At 48.9% G+C, this 24034-nt stretch overlaps 1 protein-coding gene across 1 annotated transcript; it reads left to right on the top strand.

Moving 5' to 3' along the window:
* Positions 1-8620: 8620 nt before the first annotated feature.
* LIPG (lipase G, endothelial type) lies at positions 8621-18594 on the top strand. Its single transcript, XM_075019380.1, has 10 exons — positions 8621-8848; positions 8985-9181; positions 10001-10180; positions 10850-10961; positions 12153-12377; positions 12825-13067; positions 13571-13691; positions 14266-14484; positions 15379-15471; positions 17079-18594. The coding sequence occupies exons 1-10, from the start codon at positions 8752-8754 to the stop codon at positions 17098-17100; spliced, it is 1509 nt and encodes a 502-aa protein (XP_074875481.1). The 5' UTR covers positions 8621-8751; the 3' UTR covers positions 17101-18594.
* The last annotated feature ends 5440 nt before the right edge of the window (positions 18595-24034 follow it).

Genomic DNA, 24034 nt, shown 5'->3' with positions numbered 1-24034 from the left:
GGCACGGCAAGAAGCTACAGCCCTGAACGTCTACTGTCTTCCAAACTTAATGTCCATAGCAACTCTTCCGGCACCTTCATTTATCATCCCAGCACGTGGTTGGTGTTCATTCCTTCCTATTCTCGTCAGAGATTTTCCCCGAGTTTCTGCTCGCTCCTGCTCTGACGATTGCAGCACCTTCCTCTCCGCAAGATGCAGACTTCCCCATTTAAATCCCAAATGTCACCTTTGAGGTCATCCCTCCCTCCTGGCTTGCTCCTTCCCTCCCTCTTCCAATCATCCAGCTACGTCCCTCTTTGCTATTGCAACACCTCTGACACAAGCCCCCTCTTTCAAAGCATTCCCTATCTGTCCACGCTTACTAATCCTCTCTAGCTGAGCCGCCCTCCCCCTCTCCAACCTCTCCTCTCTGCTCTGCGTGGTCTTTTCCAGCATGTCCCAGTCACATGCCGGTGCTCGGGAAGGTCATATGATGGGTCGGGACCACCGGGCAAGGCTGTGGCAGGCATCTGCTGAACGCGGGGCCCCGTCAGATAGCACATCTCCAGTTCCCACCCCATTCCATGGCCATCGGCCCCCCCGTGACTCAGTCAGGCGCTGGACCTGCAGCGTGTGGGGATGCGACGCCGATGGCACGGGCACGGGACGGGAGGCAGAGGTCGTGGATGGCAAGTGCAAGGAAAGAGCGTTACCTGCGGGGAGGTGGTTAGCAGGATGAGTCCTGCACCCATATCCCAGACTGGGCAGATCTGCTGCCACTGGTCCTCTGTCCTGCCTGCCCGGCAGGTCTCTGCTCACACCTCCTACGTGGTGCTCTGCTTAGAAAATATCACCCTTGATCTGCAAAGCATGTCGTAGAATCATAGAATAGAATCACAGAATGGTTTGGGTTGGAAGGGACCTTTGAAGGTCATCTTGTCCAGCGCCCTTGCCATGAGCAGGGACATCTTCAATGAGATTCATCTTCAACCTTGAGTGTTCCCAGGGATGGGGCGTCTACCACGTCTCTGGGCAACCTCTTCCAGTGTCTCACCACCCTCATTGTAAAACATGTCCTCCTGATATCTAACGTGAATCTCCTCTCTTTCTGTTTAAAACCATTTCCCCTTGTCCTATCACTACAGGCCCTACCAAAAACTCTGTCCCATCTTTCTTCTAAGCCCCCCTTAAGCATTGAAAGGCTGCAATAAGGTGTCCCCAAAGCCTTCTCTTCTCCAGGCTGAACAACCCCAACTCTCTCAGCCTGTCCTCACAGGAGAGGTGCTCCAGCCCCCTGATCACCTTTGTGGCCGTCCTCCAGACCCGCTCCAACAGGTCTGTGTCCTTCTGATGTTGAGGACCCCAGAGCTGGACGCAGTACTGCCGGTGGGGTCTCACCAGAGCGGAGCAGAGGGGCAGAATCCGGATCCTCCCTCGACCTGCTGGTCACGCTTCTTCTGATGCAGCCTTTACCCACACAGAAAAGCCCTCTTGTTTTTCCTGTGCCCTGACCTTAGTCTGTCAGCCTGTCTGTCCTTGGACTGGGAGTTCCTGGGATGAATATTGGCAATGTCTGTACATCACAGGCAGGAACACGAGTACAAAGTACTAAGAAATGCCCCAAGCTTTTATTAATTAATTACAGAGCCACTGACCCTTCCTAATAAGATCCACACACTCAACAAATGCAACAAATGGGAGAAGTTAGGCAATTAGGAATAAATGGCCAGGGGGTGAAGCAGAGCCCAGTGGGGGACCAGCATCCTCAGGGACAACTCATTCTTTCCCATCTTCATATTGCACGCACTGCAAACGGGATGTGATAGATGTCCTTTTCATTGAGACACCGAGGAATGAGACTGGATTCAGGGATGGGATAACCGAGGGGTTCTCAAAGTAAAAAAGCTGGTGAAAAATTAAATTAGTAATACTGTCGGTATAAGTAAAGCCAACATATGAGGAAAGCAGGAGACTCCACATATCTCCAAGGATGGCTCGAGGCTTTCCCCTGTCTCGGGCAGATCTCAGCGCTACACCCTGCTCAGATTTGAGAAGCCAAAAGTCTCAAAGGGGACGGTAAATGAAAAACAGGGTGCTGGAGAACAAATGATACCGACCTTGATGACACACAGCACCTTCTTGTGCTGCTTATTTCTGTGCCCCAAACTGTTTGTCACACTTTTTCTGGAAAACAGAAGCTAGTGCGCAAAGTCTATGTTTGTGGCTTAAAATACCATTCCCCTTTAAGGTGAATTACAGTAAAATACTCTCAAAGGATCTCCTAAACACCAGCCAAATAAGCAGTCAGGACCACAAGGAGAGAAAGAACGTGCATGAGCTGCTTGACCCAACAGCAGCCCAGGAAGAAAGAATTATCTGAGATTTGCAACCATAAAGCTTGGGTGCAAATTAGCAATACTGGAGAGAACAAACATTATATGTTTTTACAGGGCTTTGCTAAAGTAAGTAACAAATTAAGTGGTTTTAATAAATAACTCCTTTTCTTTCCTGTGGGCACTGGGAAGTTGAGTGGCGTGCTCAGTTTCCTTGTTTTGGTGTCCATCCAGATTTACGGGATCAGTTTTGAAAGCTTGAGTACCACTGAGATAAATTTAAAGCGGATTTAGGAGCGCTGAAAATGAAGCTCTAGATGGCTGGTTTAGAGTTTAGTCTGGGAAGTTTTTGGAGAAGGAGGAGCTATCAGCTTTCTAATTATCCTGCCAAAATGCCAACTTGCAAGATCTTTTAGCTGCTAATTACCAGAAATGAGCCCAAAGACAGGGCTGTGCCCTGGTCTGACAGACTCCTCTAAGCAGGCAGGGGAGCTGCCGCGGGCTCTGCCAGTTCTTACCCTCTCCTCTCGAGCTGCAGTCCAGCTGAGCATTGAGTAGATCACACTGATGGTGCTACCACATCCACTCCAGACTTGGGCCAAATATTCCTGCAGATTTGAAGAAAAAGTAGATGGATAAGGATACGCGCTCTAAAGCAATCCCTAAACCAAAAAACAGCCCCCCGCAAACTCCTCTCCGGACTCTTCTAGCAGCTCCAGGCTCCACTTACAAAAAAGGCAGGGGAACAGTGTTAGTAATTTATTATTTTCTTAATCTTTTCCCTTCGCTGGATGCAGGAGAGTTAAAGCAGAAGCACCGCTGGGGGCTCACCGTCCACCACCTGAAGGGTCGAGTGATCGCAAACTTCTGAGACGTTTCTCCCCCACCGGAACAGGACCTCAGAAAGGAGCAGAAGCAAACAGCCCCCTGGCCACCCACGACACCTCTGCACTGCCAGTGGGCTTGGCTCCAAGTCCACGTTCAAGCCCAAACATGCTCAGCATTCATACAGCTTGGATGGAAAAGCGTGGGCTTTGGGTAAAGGCATAAGAAGAGAAAGAAAAATGTACGTCATTCCTCGGCACAGACCTAAAGACATCCTTGTCTGCGGAGTGGATGGAGCGGGTCCACCACCCACCCTTGGGTCTTCTGTCGGACACAAAGCAGCCAAGCGGTCTGGATCCATCTCACGTACCACGGGGACGTGCTGGGAATGACAAGCCGTGGAATTACACTTGTCCGCTGGGACACAGGGAGTAGGCGTCAGGACACGCTGAGCTCTCGCCGGCTTTCAGCCTGTGCTCCTGCACGGCTCTGCTGTGGCTGGAGATGGCGTACGACCACCTGAGGGTCTCTGCGGGAACAACACGCTCAATCAGAGCAACCTGGGGACTAACGCAAGGCATGGGCAGGGGCGAAAAAGAGATAAACCCCCCCCCATCATAGAAATCACTTCGTGTCACTCAGGCACGTCTGGGAAAACAGCACAACAAAGAGCGGCCAAGAAGAAGTTTGTCCTTGGTGAAGGGTGGTCCAGCAGCAGGACTGGGGTCCTGCCATGGGGAGGGGGTGGCTGGTGGGGATCAAAGCCTTCTGGAAACCTCCCTTGTGGATGGCGATGCCCGGAGGCAGGTACAAACTGTAACGTTCCTCCCTGTGTGACAACGTTCACAAGAATTAGTGTTTCACAGGAATGCAGGGATTTATTCTTCAAGGCCCACCGTATCTGTGAGCGCTACGGCCCGAACACTGCACCAACAGAGCATGTGCTTGATAAGAACCCAGGAACAGATGCCAGCGGATTTAATGTGGGATAGGAGGCCCATTGCAGGTTTGCAGACTGCTGGCAGGGTCAGCTGTAAATATTCCCTCACAATCAAAGGCATTCATCTAAGGATTACATGCTGGGGGCTTTGTGGTAAAGTAAATTTGCAACTAACAGGACCATTAATAGTCAGACAGTTTAGTTGGCTCGCCGGCTGCCATTTATTTTCCCTCCAGTCATTTTTACTACATCTAAATACCATGGGGATGTGGGACTTGAATGATGTGGCCTAAGAAATCAGCTTAGAAGAAGTAGGAGAAGGGGTTACCTCCAACAAAGAGAGCTCAACGGGGATCGAAGGGGGATATCAATAGTGAGTAATGCCACTGAAGCATGTGAGCTGATTTCATAACCTGGTGGAGATTAGCCACTTCTGTAAGCAAAGGAATATGAAGTATTGGTCCTATAAAGCACGTTCTCGGAGGGGCTGTATTTGAAAGGCTGAGGAGGGGAGGAGACCCTTTGCGGCATAAGGAATGGCTGCAAAACAAAGACACCGTGGCCTGTTTTCACCCCAGTTTGATGCTTACAGAGCAAAAATATCCAGAGCAGAAACTGTGCCATGCAAGTAATATCTCCCCCCTCTGCACTAAGCGCTAAGTAGAAAATAATCGGCGGCGTGACGGGATGATGACAAACCAAGAGGTCCTGGGCTGAGCAAGGTGACGCAAAGATTAACCTGGGATGTTATTTCACCAGAGAGCTGCCTCTCCAGGACCGCAGACCTTTTGGGGTACAGTCAGCTCTGCAGACCCATCCAGTGCGGGGGTCCTCCCACGATCTTCGCCCCAGCTCGGTGCACCCTGAGGTTGCTGCCATCTGAGCAGCCCTTCCCTCTTCTCGGTTTGTTCTCCAGCCCCGTCTCTACCCCTCCTCCCTCATCATCTCAGAAACAAATTAGGCAGAGGGAGCCAAGAGGGAAACTAACACCAATCCCATTAAATTCTACTGCCTAGGCTGTGTTTTATAATTGAAAAGAAAAACTGTTTTATAACTAAAAAAAAAAAAGAACAATCCCTTCCTCTCCCCTCCTCCTTCTATCCTGCAAATCCCACTCCCTCTTTCATTGGAGAAAAGGAATGAAAATAGAAAAAAAAACAGGCAGGAAGAATGGAGGGTGTGTAAAACACTCTCACGTTTCTATATGTGGAATTACAAATTTGAAGAATAGCAATAATCACTCCCTGACACCGAATAGCCGACCTAAAGCAATGAAATCAATCTTTGGCTTGCGCAAATGAGCAATCCTTAAGCGAAGCATTTTTGACTCTTGTTGCTGTGCCATTGCTTTCAGTAACAAGCACCCCACGAACCCAAGAGCCACCATTTTTCCCCATCAGGAGGGCTCACTCGGGCCGAGTGCTCCACTTACGCCTTCCTAGTGATGTGAATGCGACGGGATGCAATCTTAGCCGCAAGAATACTGTGCAAATCCCTCCTGCAGCCACTCACCGAGGTGGTGGTACCCTGCCCTGGGCAGCAAAACCCTCCCTCTGCTGCTCTTTCCACGGCAGGTCACCCCTGGGAGAACATGGGATGCAATGTCGGCAGCGCCATTCATGCAAAAGGCTGCTATTTATTTTCCCTGTGATCTCTGGAGCCGCTCACACCAGAATTACTCTGCCTCTGCAGGTCTTTAAAGAGGTCGTGCGATGCTGAAGGATTTTCCCTTTTCCCTTAATGCTCAGCTCTTTGATGGTGCGGTTCATTCATACTTCTCGCTGTGATTTCTGCAAGGAAAGGAGGTGTCAGCGTGCTATTTTAAAGACGGGGCAATAGAAGCATTAAAGGCAATCATTTTGCAAAAGGCTCCTGACTTCAGTCTCCTTGAGCAGGACGGTGACAGCCTATCTATTTCTATCAGAGATGCCGAGCCCCTGCAGAAGACACTGACCGTAACCCAGGTCTGAGATGTTCTGCTCATATGGAAATGGCATTGAAAGGGTCAATCGTTGCCAGATGCATGGACATGGAAACCTCTCAAATTAAATGTTGCTGCTGAAAAACCTGCCTAATCCTTCCCCGAGAGCACCAGCAGACTCCAGACCCTTAAATATTTTGGCATATTAATTTACATACCATACTGATTTTAGCTTTTTGCTACTAAGAAAGAAGCTTAACGCCTCTCACGTCCTTTCTGCCTCCACATCTCCTGGCTCTGCTCTGAGTCACCATGTTTGGTGCTGAAGAAGAAACCAGTCTTGGCCTCAGCCACCCAGCACCCACCTGCAAAGAGCTTGTGACTACAGCCGAGTGGGACATTTTTCTATTTCCTGTAAAAATACTCATGATTTCAAAAACATTCCTGTTCTACTTTTGGACTGAACTGAGATTTTTAGGAAATCACAGCGGGGATGGAGAGAATAAGAGCGCCAGAAAGACGCGGCCGAGAACAGCCACTATCTCCCTGGGCATTGCCCTGCTCAGACCAGCTGCTGGGATAAAGCCTCCAGCATCCCTACAAGTGCTGTAAATATTGAGCTGCCAGCTCTTTTAAGGTAGATTATTCACCCCGGTTTATTATTTATTACTTATTACAATATCCAGGAATTCCATCTGGGAGCCATGAAATCTCTCCCAGTGAAAAACTAATCAAAACTAGGAATTTCTCCTTAAAATTATTGGGCTTAACGAACTGTTATTTTCCAAGCAGCTCTGGGTGGGAGCCTTCTTCCCCCCAGGCCGTTAGGGTTACAGAGAGGTCAGCGCAGAGCCGCACTCTCTGCACCGATACGGCGCCTATCGCAACAGTTCCTGAGCATCTCCCCGGACTATCATCGCCTTTTGGCCGAAGCAGCCAAGAATTATTTTGAAGCACTTCTTCCTTGCTGTTGCTAAGCTATTCTCACCGCTACCGTCATTCTTGGAAGCCAGAGGCGAAGAGCAGGACCCCCCTCCCGGAGCCTGGCGTTGCACAGACAAAAGGAGGACACGTCCCCGCTCGCCGCAGCTCTACAATGGCAAGAGGCAACAGCTGAATGCAAAGGCACGGGAGAAAGAATGAGAAGACATCGCAGTGACCGATGGTCTGGCAGGGTTTTGTTGGCACCAGGGATTTTTTAAAACAATGAAGCGTTTGGTGATGAGGCTTCGCTGATTCATTTCCTGCAGGAGTAAGTCCGGTCGTGGGCCAGGAGCTGAGAAACCTCTGTCCTTTCTTTTTTAGGCCACTGCTGTCAGGATGCTGCTCCTCGAGAGGGACCACACAGCTGCGGGAGAGGCTGCGTCCCCAGGACACTCCGCTCAAACCCACGCTCCCTGGGGAGAAGCAGTTAGCATCATCTCCAGCCTCCTAAAACAGGAGGTGCTCAAATAGCTGCCAGAATACGTATTCATTCTGCAGAGTCAGAAATGAGGTTCTGGGAACGATCCCCAAGAGAAGAAGAGCAGCAGTCCCCAGCCACAACCTGCTGCATGTACGAGAGCTACGAGAAAACAGAATAGAATAGAACAGAACAGAAAATAGAATAATTTCAGTTAGAAGGGTCCTACAACGATCATCTGGTCCAACTGCCAACCCACGTGGAGGCAGGAGGTGGCTGGGTTGTGCAAGGCTCGTAGGACCACAGGGTACAAACTCAGCACTCCGGGAAAGCACCGCTGGAAAAACAGATTAATTCTCTCCATCGATATCTACCTGCAGGGGCTAAAGCAATTCCCGTACCCGATTTCCCATTATCTCCCTTGCCGTAGACTGGTTTTAGGCCTCCAACTTTCCCTTCTCATCTATGCCCATCGTTTACCCGCACCTTTTTCCTGCCTTCTCCCCTGCTGTTTTTATACACCGCAGACCCCGGTGCCTCCTCCTCGCTTTCGGAGGAAAAGGGAAGGAGCCACGGGGCTGAGGAAGGGGAAGAAAAAGAGACCAGGAAAGCCACACATCCCGGAGCATCACCTCTCCTCCTATGCCACGTGTGGCGAGATAACAGCAGAATAAACCGGAATACCTTCTTATGGGCTGGTAACTGGTGAAAATCAATAGCTGGTAAAAAGGCAGGCAATAAAAAAGTGGGAATAAACAGGTTTTCACACCGGAGGCTTCAAAACTCTTTACGGTATCGCAAACGCGACGGCAGAAGCCGACGGGCCGCGAGCCGGGCGATGCCCTTCGGGAATTCTCTTGTGCCCACTAAGCCGGGAGCGTCCCGAGTGGCAAAGAGCCGGGGGGGGGGGTGGTGGTGGTTTCCCACGGGTGAAGCTCAAAACCCCGCAGACCCACGCTGGCCCCCGAGCGGGTGGCTGCAGCAGGGGGAGGACCGCCGGCCCGCGCAGCCCTTTACCCACCCGTGACCACCCCGGGGTGTGGGGGGGTTCACCCTCCAAAATGCCCCCCCCCCTCCCCCGCAGGGTTCCCCACGCGGAGCGCTCCCCCCCCCCCCCGCCCTCCCTCCGCGCGTGAGCGCTCCGCCCCGCCCCCCCGCCGGCGCGTGGCCTTTCCATTCAAGCGGCGGGCGACGTCAGCGAGGGCGTGACCAATAGGAAAGGCGCTCCGGGCCGGCGCCGCCAAGGCCGGCCCCATCGGGCCACGAGCGCCGCCCCCCGCGGCCCCTTAAAGGGCCCCGCACCCGCCGAGCCCCGCCGTCCGTCCGTCCGTCCGTCCGTCCATCCCCAGCCATGAGGAGCCTCGTCCTCCTGCTCTGCACCGCCCTGACCTGTTGCACGGCGGCGGGGAGCGCCCCGCGGGTGGCGGAGGCTGCTCTGCTAAGAGAAGGTGGGTCGTAGCGGGCTCCCACGCGGGACGGCAGCACCCCTCCGCCGTGGGGTGCACGAAGCGGGTTCCCCCCCCCCCACCGCTCCTCCTCCCAGGTAGGGAGTTTTGCTGATTTTCCTCCTCCGCTGGTGTCCAGATGCCACCCTGGCCGAGCTGCTGGAGGCCAGGCGGGAGCATGTGCCGGCGGCGAAGGCGCAGGTGAAGTTCCACCTCCGCTCCTCGCCCAGCGACCAGGAGGACGGTTGCCCACTCGCCGTCGGCCACCGCCAGCGCTTGGAGGAGTGCGAGTTCAACGCCACGGCTAAAACCTTCTTCATCATCCACGGCTGGACGGTAAGGACGGAGGATGCCGCGGGCTCCTGGGCGACGCTCCGCGTTCCAGCCGCCCGCTCGGAGAGAGCGTGCTGCCCTGTAAAGGGGCCGCTGCTCTGGAATACGCGGGATTTGGGACAAGTTTTTGTGTTTTGAGCGCTGCGGCCCCGTGGTAGCTGCACCTGAGGTCGCTGGAGCAAAGTGGGGTGGGTCAGACTCTGTGAAATCACCCAGCTCATTCACGACAAGTGATTCAAGATCACTTCACATCTGTATAATGTGAATGTGGTAAAGGGAACATGAGGTTTTTCCCTAAAATCCCACTGACTGACCCCTATGAAGGTGGCACTCGGCTTGACACGCATACAGACTTTCTGTAAGTTCAGCTGCGTGTCCACAGTCCTCACCTCTGCTATGTGGTCTCCTCAATAAAGAAACAGAGGGCAGACAGACTTTATCAAGCTTTCTTCTCCTGCATTTGATGTGGGCACTAGGGGACTTATCAATTCTACCAGGGCTTATGCAAACAGCGGTGCCAGGACTGGCAAATAATTTTGCAATCTATCAGAAGGGCTGAAACTCTCGAGAAAAAGAGGGATAAGGTGGCATGTAATAAATGCCTCTCCTTCCTGCCCTAAAAGGCAAGGTGACTAATTACATCCAGAGTCTCTCAAAACCTGTTTTTCTTAGACCATTAGTGCAGCGCTGAGAAGTAGTGGGGTTTGCAGAGGAGCAGCATACAGCTGGCGCAGAGTATGTAAATGATATACGAATAACTTAACCGTGAATGTGTAATCTTGGTCTTGTGAGCTGGAAACTAACACCTGAATCTCTTTCTAGATGAGTGGCATGTTCGAAACCTGGCTGGGCAGCTTGGTCTCTGCTCTTCAGAAGAGGGAGAAGGATGCCAACGTGGTCGTGGTGGATTGGCTTTCGCTTGCCCACCAGCTCTATACCGACGCTGTGAACAACACACAGATTGTCGGAAAAAGCATAGCGAGGCTGCTCGACTGGTTACAGGTAACGCAAGTTAAGAACGGGCTCTGTTGTAATGCTCCGTGAAAGGCTCTTGCACAAGGGAACGGAGCATTCACCAGCTCCGGCGCTCACCAGTGGGGAAAGCTCTGGTGTAATCCCAACCCCGAGGCTCGGCGAGGTGATGGCTCGTAGCTAAGGCGCTGTGCTCAGCCCTTGCACCAGCAAGCGCTACCCTGCTTTCCTAGAAGACGCTGCTTTGCAGCGTGCTCGGATCAGTGACAGTGGAGCAGACTTCAAATTTGGAGTCCTGTCGGAGCGCTGTGAACTCAGGAGTTGGGCAGAGTCAGCCTCGGCTTGGCAAGAGGGTGGAAAAGGAGAAGGTGCACGGTGCTACGCTTGGCGCTTGTGTCCATGGCCAGTACTGAGGGCTGCTGGCAGCTCCGTGCGAGAAGGCTGCTCCAGATACTACTTAAACAAAGAATATCGTAATTGGGGGTGGAAGCTGGGAACTGTGGTCGGGGGCAAGCCACAAGTGCCATCCAAACCATTCAACTTGTAGTTGTCTTAATGAAATAAAGAACGAAGCGTGCTTGTCTGCCCCCTCCCTCCAGTCTCTTCTTTGAATCAGACTTGAGAGTCATGCAGATAGGAGCAGCGCCAGATTCTCCGAAAGACAGAGGGGCAGATGATCATATCTTTCTTTCCTTGCAGGAGAACCCGCTCTTCCAGCTCGAGAATGTCCACCTGATCGGGTACAGCCTGGGCGCCCACGTTGCCGGCTTTGCTGGTAACTACGTCCATGGGACAATAGGCAGAATTACAGGCAAGTGGCTTTTTAAGCAGTCTCTTACCTTTCCTTAGCAGCAGAGTTTCCCCGAAGAGGCTTGTTTCCTGTGTTGCTGCGATGTTGTTTTGGGCTTGCTTGTTCAGAAATTACAAGTTTCCTACCTGTGGCAGCAGTGGGGAGCACGGGTCTCTTCCTATGAGAGAGCATCTTAATTTTGAACCCCAAATGTAGGTGGGGGTCAACAAAAAAAACCAACACCTTTCAGAGGACAACCTGACGTTGAGTGTATTTGAAGTTAAATGTGTGTTCGAAACAAGTCCAGCTCAAGCTCTTACTGTCCAAATCCTAAGCCTCTGAGTGATGCTGTTATTGCAGTTATAGCTCATAAATGAACAGAAGTGAGAGCTATTGGGTGCTGTTTGTCCCATAGCATGTTTGGTCAAAAAAAAAAACAACCCACAACCAACCCCCCCAAAAACCCCCAACCTCTCATTCTGAAAATATCTTGAAGAGAGTGCTTCTGACTCCAGAGGAAATCCGATTTCAACACGTGAGAACTTAGGGCATAGTGCAAGGGGTTGCATTAAGCATTTAAATGTGACACTGGCAGTGAGAATTGCTCAGAGCCTAGCATTAAATACCTATATTTAGTTAAGCAGGAAAATCACCAGTCAACTTGGGGAACGGCTCAGGAGCACAGCTTCAGGTTGGGGGTGAGGCTCAGGGGTTAACAGAGCATCCCAAACCCATCAAGGGATTTCAGATGCAGGGATTACCTGGCTGCTGCTTAAACGTGCATTAGTCCCTCCATATGTCCAGCCTGAAAATCGACTAAACGTCACCAAGGCAGCTTTGGCAACCAGCGGTCTGTGTGGGGTGCTAGACCTCTTCTGGTGTTCGGTCCTCTGCTGCTACCTCTTGAAGTAGCTCTTCACTGTGACCAAGCAAAGACTCATTGCTTCCAACAGGCAATCTGAAACCATCGCTGCAGAGCGGACTGGTGCTACTGCTGGGTCGTATTGAACCAAAAATAGTACGGGACATTTTCATTTGTTCCCTCAGTGAGCCCACGGTGAAAAGATCTTGGGGGACAGTATCAGCAACGAGGCAGGGACTGTCTGTGTAGCACTTGGTTAGGAGGGCTGCTAGCAGCAGGCTTCTGGCTATGTTCTGTATGAAATAACCCAATTTCTTACCTGGCATCTTGCGTACTGTCTCTAACACCAGGCTTGGATCCAGCTGGCCCTATGTTTGAAGGAGTGGACCCTAGCAAGCGCCTCTCCCCCGATGATGCTAACTTTGTGGATGTCCTTCACACCTACACAAGGGAAACTCTAGGTGTTAGCATTGGGATCCAGATGCCTGTAGGCCATGTTGACATCTACCCCAATGGGGGAGACTTCCAGCCTGGCTGTGGTTTAGGTGATGTCTTGGGAGCAATTGCCTATGGGAGTAAGTCCTCATTACTTATTTTGCCTCTGGTCAGCGTAGACTCCTTGCAAATAGGCTCGGGTTGATGCTGGGGGATGATCTGATTTACCAGAGCAAACTACTTTTTCGTTCTAAACTGCCTGTTCTACTGGAGATGCTTGCTAGAAACTAGACCTGCTTTTAATTCTGACGTAGCATGTTCTCATTCTAACACCTGATCACAAACTATGGTCATATGCTGGGTCTAGAATCCTCTTGAAAGCTCTCTTCATGGTAGAGACTAAGCGAACGGTCCTCTTCAAGCGTCTTCCGCTAACCTCTCGAATTGCTACTGTTTGAAAAACGTTCAACTTTGGCCATGGTCAACTCATGTTGGGCTACAAAAAGGCATAGCTCACTGTATCTTACCAGCTGCTGGGGTGACAAATGCTTAAACAAAACGTATCCCTTGCAACTCTGCTTCTCTAGCAATTGGTGAAGTTGTTAAATGTGAACACGAGCGGTCTGTGCACCTCTTCGTGGACTCCCTTGTGAACCAAGATAAACAAAGCTTCGCATTTCAATGTACCGATTCCAGTCGCTTCAAGAAGGGCATCTGCCTGAGCTGCCGAAAGAACCGCTGCAGCGGCATTGGCTACAATGCCAGGAAGACACGGAACAAAAGAAACAGCAAGATGTACTTAAAAACAAGAGCTGACATGCCGTTTAAAGGTACGCTTTCCCTCTTAGAAAGAGCATAGTCTCACCTCTAAGAGCAAACTCCCAAAGTCGATGTTGGGAGAGATGTAGAGGTGGAAGAGTAGCATCACCTCAAAGCAGCGCAGCACCAGGCGTTAGTCTTTCGCTGTTACCTGGCTGCCTTGCTGTCCTGTGGCATTACTGTGCTCCCTCCTCCGTGTAAAATAATCAACAGGACTCTGGCCGCAAGGACGCTCTGCTTTTTGAGCAGGGCTACAGTCCACACATGTCGTACTTGCAAGACCACCCCAACCTTGGAGCAGTGTAAGGTTTGGGGAGCCCTCCCCAGAGCGGACCTGCTGTTATGTAAATGTCAACTCTGTAATCAGTAAGGGCAGGAAAAAGTGATCAATGATGTCTCAATAAAGAAAGTGTTGGCTGGCAAAGGCCAGACCCTATTTCACAAAGAGCCATGCTGAGCAACGTTGTGTCTCAACAAACTTGGTTCCATGTACGCTCTCCTTGTCTCTCTCCAGTCTACCATTTTCAGATGAAAATGCATGTCTTCAGCTACAAGAGCTTGGGAGAGGCTGATCCCACTTTCTCCGTCACCCTTCATGGCACCAATGGAGACTCTGAACCTCTCTCTTTAGAAATGTAAGTAAGCTGGTTTGTCATGTTTACTTAAGTAAAGAAGGCCACTGGGACTAGACGAGGTGGCATCATTCTTTTTCCTCTGGTAACACTAGCATTGCACCTGAGCCTAGCAGCCTCACTCCATCGCCATTCAAAAAGCTTTTCATCCAGTAACTTAATTATAGTTTATTGCTGAGAAAGCAATTTGATGTGCCCGGTCCTCTGCATACTAGCCTTCACGGCTCGTTGTTGAAGTACTTTGTTTTGCTTTTTCCCTCTCCCATTTGGGTATAGTCTGAAAGCAGCCCTATCTCTGGAGGCGTTGTTGACCTCCTTTAGCCTCTCCCAGAAGAAACACAAGGCACGAAATTCACCTTTAAGCTATGGACGGATGGCTGAGCCAAATACACAACGCATTGTATTGAAGCGGCTATCTAAGCTCACTTTTAGTGTAATCAGTAATTATCTGGTGACAGTTGAACGTGGAGCACTTGATAAGCTGCAGAGGGCTCTGTTTTAACTTCTTGCATGGAATGAATGAGCATCTGGCACGTTTCCATAAGGAAGCAATATTGAGTGTCTGCTTGTCTTTCAGGCTTGATCAAATTGGCCTAAACGCTACTAACACCTTCCTGGTCTATACTGAAAAGGACATGGGTGAACTTCTAAAAATAAAGCTCACCTGGGAAGGAACATCTCAGTCATGGTACGATCTATGGAAAGAGCTGAAGAGCTACTGGTATCGGCCTGTGAAATCTTCCCAGGAGCTGCATATCAGACGCATACGTGTGAAATCTGGGGAAACGCAACAGAGGTAATACTTGCGTTGGGCTGCATGTGAGAGAGATTAGAATCTAGCACAAAAAGTTGGGGTTTTGAACTTAGTCAGCACCCTGAACTGTCTTTCATTTTCAGTGTTACCAGCTAACGCTGCCTCATGGTGTAGGGTAGGGGATTACTTGCCAGCCTGAGGTTGCAAACGAGGCTTTAAGCAAAACTAGTCACTGCAGATCAGATCTGGGATGTTCTTTTGCTTTATTTAGATACTGTGACACTATCTTGCCTGCCCTTGGGGACTAAATTAGCCTACTTCCCGATGGTTTAGATCCTACCTGAAGGGTTACAGTACAGACAGCGCCAAATACGCTGAAAGCTAGATGGGGCACGGCTATTATTTACAGGCATAACGTGCTGATTTGACACAAGCAGCTAGACCTAAAACTGCAACCGGCAACACGGTGACACCAACTCCTTAAGCACTATATCGCTCCTACCGAGATCTCTGTAACTGGAAAGCTACCTCAGCAACCAACGAGAAGTAAACCTGCCAAACGTACAGCACTGCGCTCCCAAATCTTGCGTTAACATTGTTCTGAATGTCACGCGGATCCGTCAAAGAAAAATTGACAATTTCCCACGTTTCTCAGAGCTTTGAATAAGCGTTACCTATCATCTGTAAGGTATTCTGCATCCTAGTTTCTACAATCTATGAAACATAGGGGTAGTAGAAGCAGACATCCCCAAATAAAATATTGAAGTGGGAAATAAAACAGCCACTCAACAGGCTAATGGTGTGTCAAGATGCTCCACAGGAAGGACGTCAAATCAAACAACTTGTCCTGGAATTAGCTACAATCCATATTATATGCTATTTGTTAATCATGGAGACAACAGGTGCCTTCTCTTGACTTCTGATTCTTCCTCCTAGGTTTGCTTTTTGTGTGGAGGATTCCCAGCTAACCAACATATCTCCTGGTAAAGAGCTCTGGTTTGTGAAGTGCACAGGGGAATGGCAAAAAAGGTAGGGAAAAAATCAGCTAAGAGAAATCCTGTCTGATGCATGTGGCTGTGCTGGGATGAGTGGAACCTTTTTTTTTTTTTTTTGTTCAGACTCCTGGAACCTCATTTTCTTTCAAAACAGTTAATAAATTCTAGCCCAAGATTCCCAGCTATTAGACTTAAATTTTATGTATGCCTCAACTATCACTAGCTGGGTGATATTATCCTCACTTCTGATCTTGGTTTATCTTGTACCTTTACATACTTACTACCCGATTGGTATAACACAATCCTTGGGCCTAAAGAACCTCTCTCTTGCTATCACAGTATGGGTGCTGCCAGTACCCAATGGGCAATAGTGAAGAGCTAATGAGAGTTATCTATTAACTGCCCTGTAAAACAGAGGAAAGCTGGGAGCGCAGGGGATTGCCTCAAAGATCATTTCAGCCTGGTAGACAATCTTGAGCTGCCAAGAAATCTCTTGATTAAAGTTTGAGCTCAACTGCACGAGCGAGACCCAGCCGAGGACTTGCCATGTCGTTACAGTAGTGACTCCCGCCGCTTCACCTCTGGCCCTGCTAGTCTCTTCTGGCTCAGGAGAGCACAAACTCAGGTGTTGCCAGAGCACCTCAGCCCTGCTTAACCTCCGAGGGACTTTGCAGACACCTAGGATCAGTCCCCAGAGCATGACTTCCAGTAAGCCTGCTCCCAGCAGTGACAGCTTGATTGCTTCAGGCTGCCTCTAGTCGTGTTTTGAACGAATCCCTCCTCATTTGACTGCGTGACAGTCTCCTTCAGATGAAGCGCAGCCTTTTGGCCTCTCTTAAATTTCAATTTGTAAACTCGGAGCTTTGTCGCTTCTAATCCAGAGACAAAGTGCTTGTTAGGGCTAGGCAAAGCCCCGTGGAAGTCGGGCTTTGCACAACCCTCTTGGGCAGCAGAGTTCAGCTCAGAAATGCGAGCTGGTGCTGTTCCAAGTTTGGCAGAAACCAGCAAGCTGTGCTGCATACGGTAGCAAACAATTTTGCACAGGGGTTTCATTCACAGAAACTTGTTGCTCTGCCACAAGTCTTGAAAGAGCAAGTAAATATTCCTGCAGGTACAATAAAAGGCTGTTTTGATACGCTAGTCGGTAACCCCCATAAAACAGAATTGCTGGCAGATGTGCCCTTCCTGCTTACTCATGGAGTACAGCTTTTACACGAGGCGGAGGAGCAGATCTGAGCTCTAACACGCTAGGGTTTCTAGGAAATGATCCTTCCTCCCCGAGATCACGAGCAATTACTTGCCGTTCCGCTCTCCACTCCTGCCAAGTCACTGCAAGATTATAGTTCCCTACTTGGAGATTTGAGTCTGCAAACATCTGTCCACCCTGAATGGATCTGAACAGGCAGAGTCTAGCGTCAAGACCTGTAATTTCTGTTTGCAGCCTACTTGCGTGCATAATGTCTGCTTCGGGCTCTCGTCGAGTAGCTACTGGGCAAAGCGCTGCTTTGACAGAATAAAATACCAACCTGCACTGCCTAAACCTGTTCTTAGAATCCCAGAGTTTCTTAGGAATTCTTTATTACTCCTCTTAACTTCTGCATTTAACTAGATCTTTTTTTTTTTTCTCTCTGCTTTTCCCAGATCTGTCTCAAATTCGCTCTGAAGACTTCTCTAAAGACTCACAACTGAGCAACCTAGATGCACAAAGACCACACAGGCAGCAAGATGCTCTGGCAAAAATCCGGCTTGGTAGCACTTAAAGCAAGCAGCTCTTCAGGACAAAACATCTTGGATCAGATGCAAGAAACTGAGGAGGAATTGATGGACTGCGGTCCTAGACCTCGAGTTACTAAAACTACATTCTCCCTTCCCCAAGGAGCCTGGTTTGTGCATTTAACCTTACCTTGACCCGTTCTACGCTGAATTTCCTGCCCTGCTCCCGTTTACCAGGACCACGGATGAGATCTTCACAGATCTAGACCTCAGCAATGATCTTCTGGTCTGCCTGCCAGGGGAGTTGAGAAGATAACCATGCTAACTGCCCATCAGACTGTTAGTGACGGAGCTGCCAAGAATAAATTAGCATCTAGCGTAGGAGTTTCCCTGGCTCCAGTAGCACTATGGGCTGCGGGAAGATGAGACAGCACAGGTCAAGCGTGGGGGGGTCGTTCAGGGGAGGGGTGGGAATAAGCACAATGCCACTTAACTTCAAGTTGTCCTTTGCTTGCCTTAAAAAAAAATCTGTTTTGCGTCCGGCCGATACCGAAATCTCTCTGTCTGACCTTATAAGAAGGTAGTACTCCGTCCTCCCTGTACCTCGGGCAGAACACGGTGCAGATGGAGTTGGCAGACGCTCCTCGCTCCCCGGTCACTGCCTGGTCCCTCTCTACAAAAAGCAAATGCCAGCTGCCCTTCCACTGACAGGAGGAGGGTGAGGAACCGCACTGCTTCAGGAGAGCTTTGCACCAGCCCTTTTTAACTACTGAGAAAGCGTTCGCCTCTGTTCAGATGGTGTTGTAGTACCAGCGCATTATTAAGACCTTATTTTTGTGCAAAGGATTTAACCGAGCCAAACAGATGACATCCTACCCTCATTGCCACAACATCCCGGTTGGATTCCCTGGTGCCAGGTGAACTTGGCTTTGCTCTGAGTTTGACGGACTCTACAACCGTCCTGTTTACTACAGCAGAGTGGACCTTGTCAGAGGTGAACTGTTGTTTTGGCTTTTTTTTTTTTTTCCCCCCCTTTTTTCTTTTTGGAAGGAGACTTGGTATAACAACCCTCAAACTTCTGGCATGCAGAAAAGCAGTCTCAAAAAATGGTGTTGCCAGATGGTGCACTGAGTTCTGAAGACTTAGCAAGTCCTTCTGAGGCCTGCAACTCTCTGAGTTTTGTAGAGCTTCAATCCTACCAAAGCAAGCACATTTGGAGATATTTTTTTTTCCCATGGTTTTATGCAAAGGCTTCAATAACTGAAGCCTTTAGTAAGTATCTGTGACTTGTCACCGTGCCATACTTAGAACGGTTTCAAAGCCCTATTTGTATATTGTGGTTTTTGTATGACTTAAAACATAATTTATTTCTCATATTGTACATATGTAAAGTTTTAAGCATTTTGGGTTTGAGTAACAGTTTTTATAAGCCTTAAGAAAAAAAATAAAGGGCTTTGTAAAAATGAGTGAAGTCTTGTTCTTGATCTACCACAAGCTTCGATGTGTCTTGCAAGAACAACAGCATATGGCCATCTTGTCCCTCGATATCTCCTCCTGTGTTGTAGCTCCCGAGATGCCCATCATACAACATTACAAGTTTACTTCTAGCTTTAGCCTGGCAGTGAGAATGCGATTTCAGCAGTGCCCAGGGGATCGTCTTTTTTTTTTGGCAGAGTGAATATTACAGAATAAAAATCCCTGTCTGGGTAGCAATAGAGGGGTTTTCTCTCTGCCCCTTCCCCACAATGTCTAAGACTTGTTCAGCAGGGCAGACTACCAAAAACATTCATTTTTCCTTCCCACCCTGTTTTCTTTCAGCCATAGCAATACCACTACTGCTTTTGGCTAGGGAAAGCCAGATTTTGTGTTACTTGCTCTCTATGGCTATTGCAGTGAACACAGTGGGCTCTGGGAAGACCATTGCTGCTCTGCCAGGCCAGCCAGGACAAGTTAGGACAAAATCCCTCTTCTCTGTTGATTTCCTGCATTAATGCTTTTTTTGTCCATTGAAAGTCATCTTTTTTTTTCCTGAAATGCTTCACCATTGCCTGACTTCAATAGCTAGCCCATTGGTGAATACTTTTGAGAAAAACGTACCCAAATCTGATCACTAACTGAGTTTTCCCAGCTTTTTCCAGCAGCCACACCATCAAGTTCAAGGAAACCTCTCACTGTGCTCTGCCTACGCCTGACGAATCCAGCAGCAACAGGAGGACTTTGCAAACAGAGTAAATACCTCCAAGCAGTGCAAGATATGTATGAAATTACTTAGTTAACCTTTTCCTACGAAAAGCCCAGCAATGGCTGGACTACAAGGAAAACTACCTTTGTAGATCTGGCAGAGCAATGGGGATGCTTGTAGGGCCCCTAATTATTCTGCACCCCAGAGCTGGAGGGTTGTTTTTTTTTTTTCCCCAACATGTTCCTGTGGGGCTACCTTCCACCCTGCGCAAAGTGCGGGGACACTAATACCAGAAACCATTCCAGACATCTGGGACTCTTTTTTTTTTTTATTTTTGCATGCTACCCCTTGGATAGAGCTGCAGTGCAAGGGCTGGTGCAAGGACATGCAGGTGCTGGCCCCTTTTGCATCCAGCTGCTCTCTACGAGGTAAAGGGTAAAGAATATAAGCTCACAAGAGAGGAGGAACAGGCTGCAGCTCTTTCGCATCCATGGGCATCCCCTCCAGGTGTCTGGCCCTTCACACAGCAAACGTGGGCTCCCAAATTCATCGCTCCTGCTGCTCCACATACTGAGGTTAACATCACACCTCCCGGCACATCAGCGCACATCCCTGCGTGGTTGCGTGTTAAACAAGTGAAAAAACAAAGAGAAGGGGGCTTTTTTTTTTTTTTTTTTTTTTTTTGAAATATCTAATGAATTTAGGGTCAGCAGAACAGGCACATCCCAAATCCGTGCCAGGCGGGGCCGAGGCTGGACCGGCCGTGGGGCTGAGGGCTGACCACCGTGCTCTCAGCCCCCCCCCGGCAGCCCTCCCCATCCCCCAGGTTTATTCAGGATCGCTTTTTCACAGCCACTCCATTCAGCCCCACGAGTCGGGTCCCACCAAAGGTCAGGCTGTGCCTCTGGAGGAACAATACGCCCCGCACGGGGAACGCTTTACAACCCTCCTCACCCCCCGCCCGGGGCTGCCCCAGCTCCGGCATCCGAGTGCCAGCACCAGCTCCCGCGAGCAGCAGCAATCGGGCACCGTTTCGCCAGGTTCCCCCCCCCAGCATCTTTGCTTTTGAAGGTAAGTTGAACGCAAAGGCCGTTTGGAGTTTGCTTCTCCCCCGTTTCCCAGCGTGGCATCACCCCTGCGGTCGGTGCCATCAGATGGGTCAGCAGAAGTCCCCGACACGGGAGGTACCAGCTCTCTCACATAGACAGTTTTCCAAAATCTGGGCAGAATAAATTCAATATAACAGCTGTGTTCGGGAAAAGAGAGAGACCAGCCAGTCCTTTCGGGAACAAGGACAGCACATTCTTCGCCGGCTTCCCGTGCTAAAATAATGAAGCAGCCCCACTCCACCAGGTAAAAGCTTTTCAGCCATCCCCAAAAGCAGCCTCTCCAAAAGATGACCGCAACTGTCCAAGAAACCCAAGATCCTGCTCCTCGGACCGTGATAACGAGTTGTAATTTTACGCCTGTTCAGATGCTGACATTCCAACATAAATTATACAGCTCATTGCCTTCCTAGCAATCCCATCCAGCCCAGCAGCAAACACAAAGAATCTGGCAACTTTTACAAATCCATGCAAAAGTATCAGGAGACCTCATGCTGTCCAGAGGGATGGGTAAAGCAGCTTGACCCAGAGCTGACCCAAGTTTAAAATAAAAAAATCAAATCACTTTTTATTGCTTGATTATTGGGTTTTTTCCTATCTGTCCTTTCTGTTCTCAGTTGTTTTGCAGCTGTTTCACAAAGCTTTAGGATGCTTATGGCAAACCATATAAAGAAGAATCAAAGAGCAAACGTTCAGAATCCTTTTCTTCTGACCTGACTTGTAATAAGATTGAAAAATGAGGAAAAGGGACCAATAAAAGTAAGGCTTTCCAGGCCATCCTGTTCCACCTCTCCTAGCCAGCTGTCCTAATTATTGCAAACAGGCAAACCAGCTCAGACAAAGTAAGAAATGACACAAGACTTGGGCCAAACCTTAAGGTAAATCTGGCTGATTTTTTTCTCCTCCTTTCCATATGGCTTTCCATATCCTGTTTTTGGCTGAAAACCGATATATCCTACGAAATTATGAAGAGAAAGGCCACATTCAGCTTAGCTGGAGCTAAGGAAGTATAACTGAAACAATCTTACTCCCATGCCATAAAAATCTGCAGATGTTAATGAGAAGATGATCCTTGCTCTGCAGATCTCTGTGAAACGGCCAAATCTGTCGGTTCTTTGAATAACCCATTAAAGAAACACCCATAGAAAAGCTGGATTATATATTATTCATACATTGCAATGGAGGGAACTTCCAATGACGGATCTCAAAATATCAGTTGGCTAATAAAGCTTGAAATTTCTCTCTAAATTTCAGAATGGTGGATCTGGCTGGTTTACAGATGACTAAGGTTATTCAGAAAGCTTGCTGCTCTCTATACAAAGAGTTTATTAGCATTGACTTTATTGATGAGGAACACAAATCCATGTGATAGTCATCGCTAACCTGCGCCTCTGGGAATAACATGGGAGTGCAAACCAGGGAAGCCTGGGAGCCAGAGCAGCACAACTCTCCTTTCCGTGATCGGGCAAGGCTGCCATCCTCAACGCGTTGACATGCAAATAACTAAATTCAAACACAACAAAATCAACTGATAGCACAACAAGATTAATAGCTTTGCATTAAGAGCATTCCACAAGTCGGTGACAGAGACAAATCCCAGATGCCTTGACCTTGAGTAACTGCTCAGCACACACGCGCCAGAAGGGTGCATGGTCTTCTCTTCCGAGCAGAAGAATAGTCAAAGAGTTTCTTTCACTTACTGAAGCCTTCTTCTTGTTCAGCCTGGTCTAATATGGTCTACACCCCCATCCCCATATTATATGCCAGAAGGTGAAGGAAATTGAAAATTAAAAGGGAGAGGAGGACACTCCTAATGGCTGTCATGGTAGAACATCAATTCTCAGGAGAGAAGCAGCATGTTTACACGCTGTAGGTATTTGCCTCAGCGATTTCCATAAGCAAAGCCAAAGCTGCAAAAGCAGGAACACGTTAACTTCCCTGCAAGTTGTGTCTGCAAAGCTTCCTCCTGGCAGAGAAGGCAGTCGGGCTCCAGAGTCCTCGTCGCAAGAGCTCTGACCAGCTGCTTTCGCACAAGTTCAGGTTCACCCGCCGGGGCACTGCTCGGTAGGACATGCACACCGAACTCAGCTAAGCACGTGGACGAGTCTTCCAGCTGGGTTCCCTTTGAAATCTACAGGAGTTTCTCCTCAGACTTCAGCAGAAGGTTGGTGGGTTTTAACCCACGGAGAGATGCTGCTCCAGGAAGGCAACAGAAGTTGACCTGTTGCCGAAATGCCTAGGCACGGAGCACGCTCTGCACTTTGCAAGACTGGTTGCAAAAAGCATAAATTCAGAAAAATTAAACTTCATACATTTTTTTCCTGTTTCTTCTTCCCATCATCCTCAGTTAAATTCCTGTCTGAAGTCCAAGCCACATGCTGCCTCCAAGCCAGCTCCAGTAACAACATCAAAGCCCTGACCTAGACCGATTCTGCGTTCTGGCCAACAGCTACTTAACAGGACACGATGAACTTTATATCTAGTGCATCTTTACAAAGCTGAGCCAAACGAAGCTCTGTTTTTTCAGTTGGATCCAGAGATCCTCAATTAACTTGTGCTGCTCTGTAATATGATTTTAGCGTTCTTTAAAGTTGTTTCCCCTTCCCAACTGGAAGACCATGAGAAATAAGTGGAGAAAGTCTGCCAAATACGTGGGAGAAGCAATGAACCTGATTGTATAAATGAGATGCTGTCAAATGATTAAGGAAAAAAATGGGGGAAAAAAATAAAGATAAAAAACCATCACTGTTTCCTTTTCTTCTAGTCCTATTACAAGTTATTAAGGAGTGGAGGGAGGCGAGGACAAAATCAAATAGACTTATGATATTTAAATAAATACTATCTCCTTAAGATAATAATCATTAATACTGGAAATAACTGGGACAGGAGAAAGTAACCAGAAAAAAGTTTCCACTCTTCTATTTGTATCAAAATTGTATGTTAAAAACAACCATTTCGATGAAGATGACCACGTTAATTCAAATCACATCACGTACATGCCGCTGGAGCCAAAGCCAAGCTCTGCTGTTCATCGTTACTTTCCAGAAACCATATAGAAGATAACTTTTTTAGTTAATTCTGCATAATCACAACTCCTCTCACCTCGCAGCTTGTGAAAGTCAACCTGCACCCATGTTTCTGCAGCTGCATCCTGGGGTTGGCTCCCACCCACAAGCCACCGCCTCTCCCCAGTAGATCCATATCTATGTTCCTCATTACTTTTTCTGCCAAGCTTTAGAAGAATCGGCCCCTTCCACCCCTGCCTACATTTGGAGAAACAGTGAGCCCATGCTTGTCCTCCAAAGTCTCAATAGCTGCGCTCAAATATTAGCTGGAAAATTAAAAAACCCAAGGGCTGCTGGCACAATCCCACCAGCAGTGCTGTAGCTGGGGACAGGTCCCCGTCCAACCCCCAGGTCCAAGCCCGAGCCCACCTCTTTCTCAGTCTTTTCCTTCCACCTTCTCTCTTTCCCATCACTCACCCACCAGTAACTCCTCTCCACCATGAAGTTACGCTCCATCCATCCAGCTCAACCCCACCACTCCCAACCCATCCACCGACTCATCATTACCCAGGAGGTTCTTCCCACCACCAT

Source organism: Buteo buteo, chromosome Z (genome assembly GCF_964188355.1).
Source record: "Buteo buteo chromosome Z, bButBut1.hap1.1, whole genome shotgun sequence".
Taxonomy (NCBI): Eukaryota; Metazoa; Chordata; class Aves; order Accipitriformes; family Accipitridae; genus Buteo; species Buteo buteo.
This window is presented reverse-complemented; position numbering and strand designations above follow the sequence as displayed.

Bases quoted from the DNA above. Each gene is read 5' to 3' on its own strand.
- LIPG (XM_075019380.1), top strand. From the start codon at position 8,752: ATGAGGAGCCTCGTCCTCCTGCTCTGCACCGCCCTGACCTGTTGCACG. The intron at 8,849-8,984 runs GTGGGTCGTAGC...GCTGGTGTCCAG, and splicing joins GGCTGCTCTGCTAAGAGAAG to ATGCCACCCTGGCCGAGCTG. The intron at 9,182-10,000 runs GTAAGGACGGAG...ATCTCTTTCTAG, and splicing joins TCATCATCCACGGCTGGACG to ATGAGTGGCATGTTCGAAAC.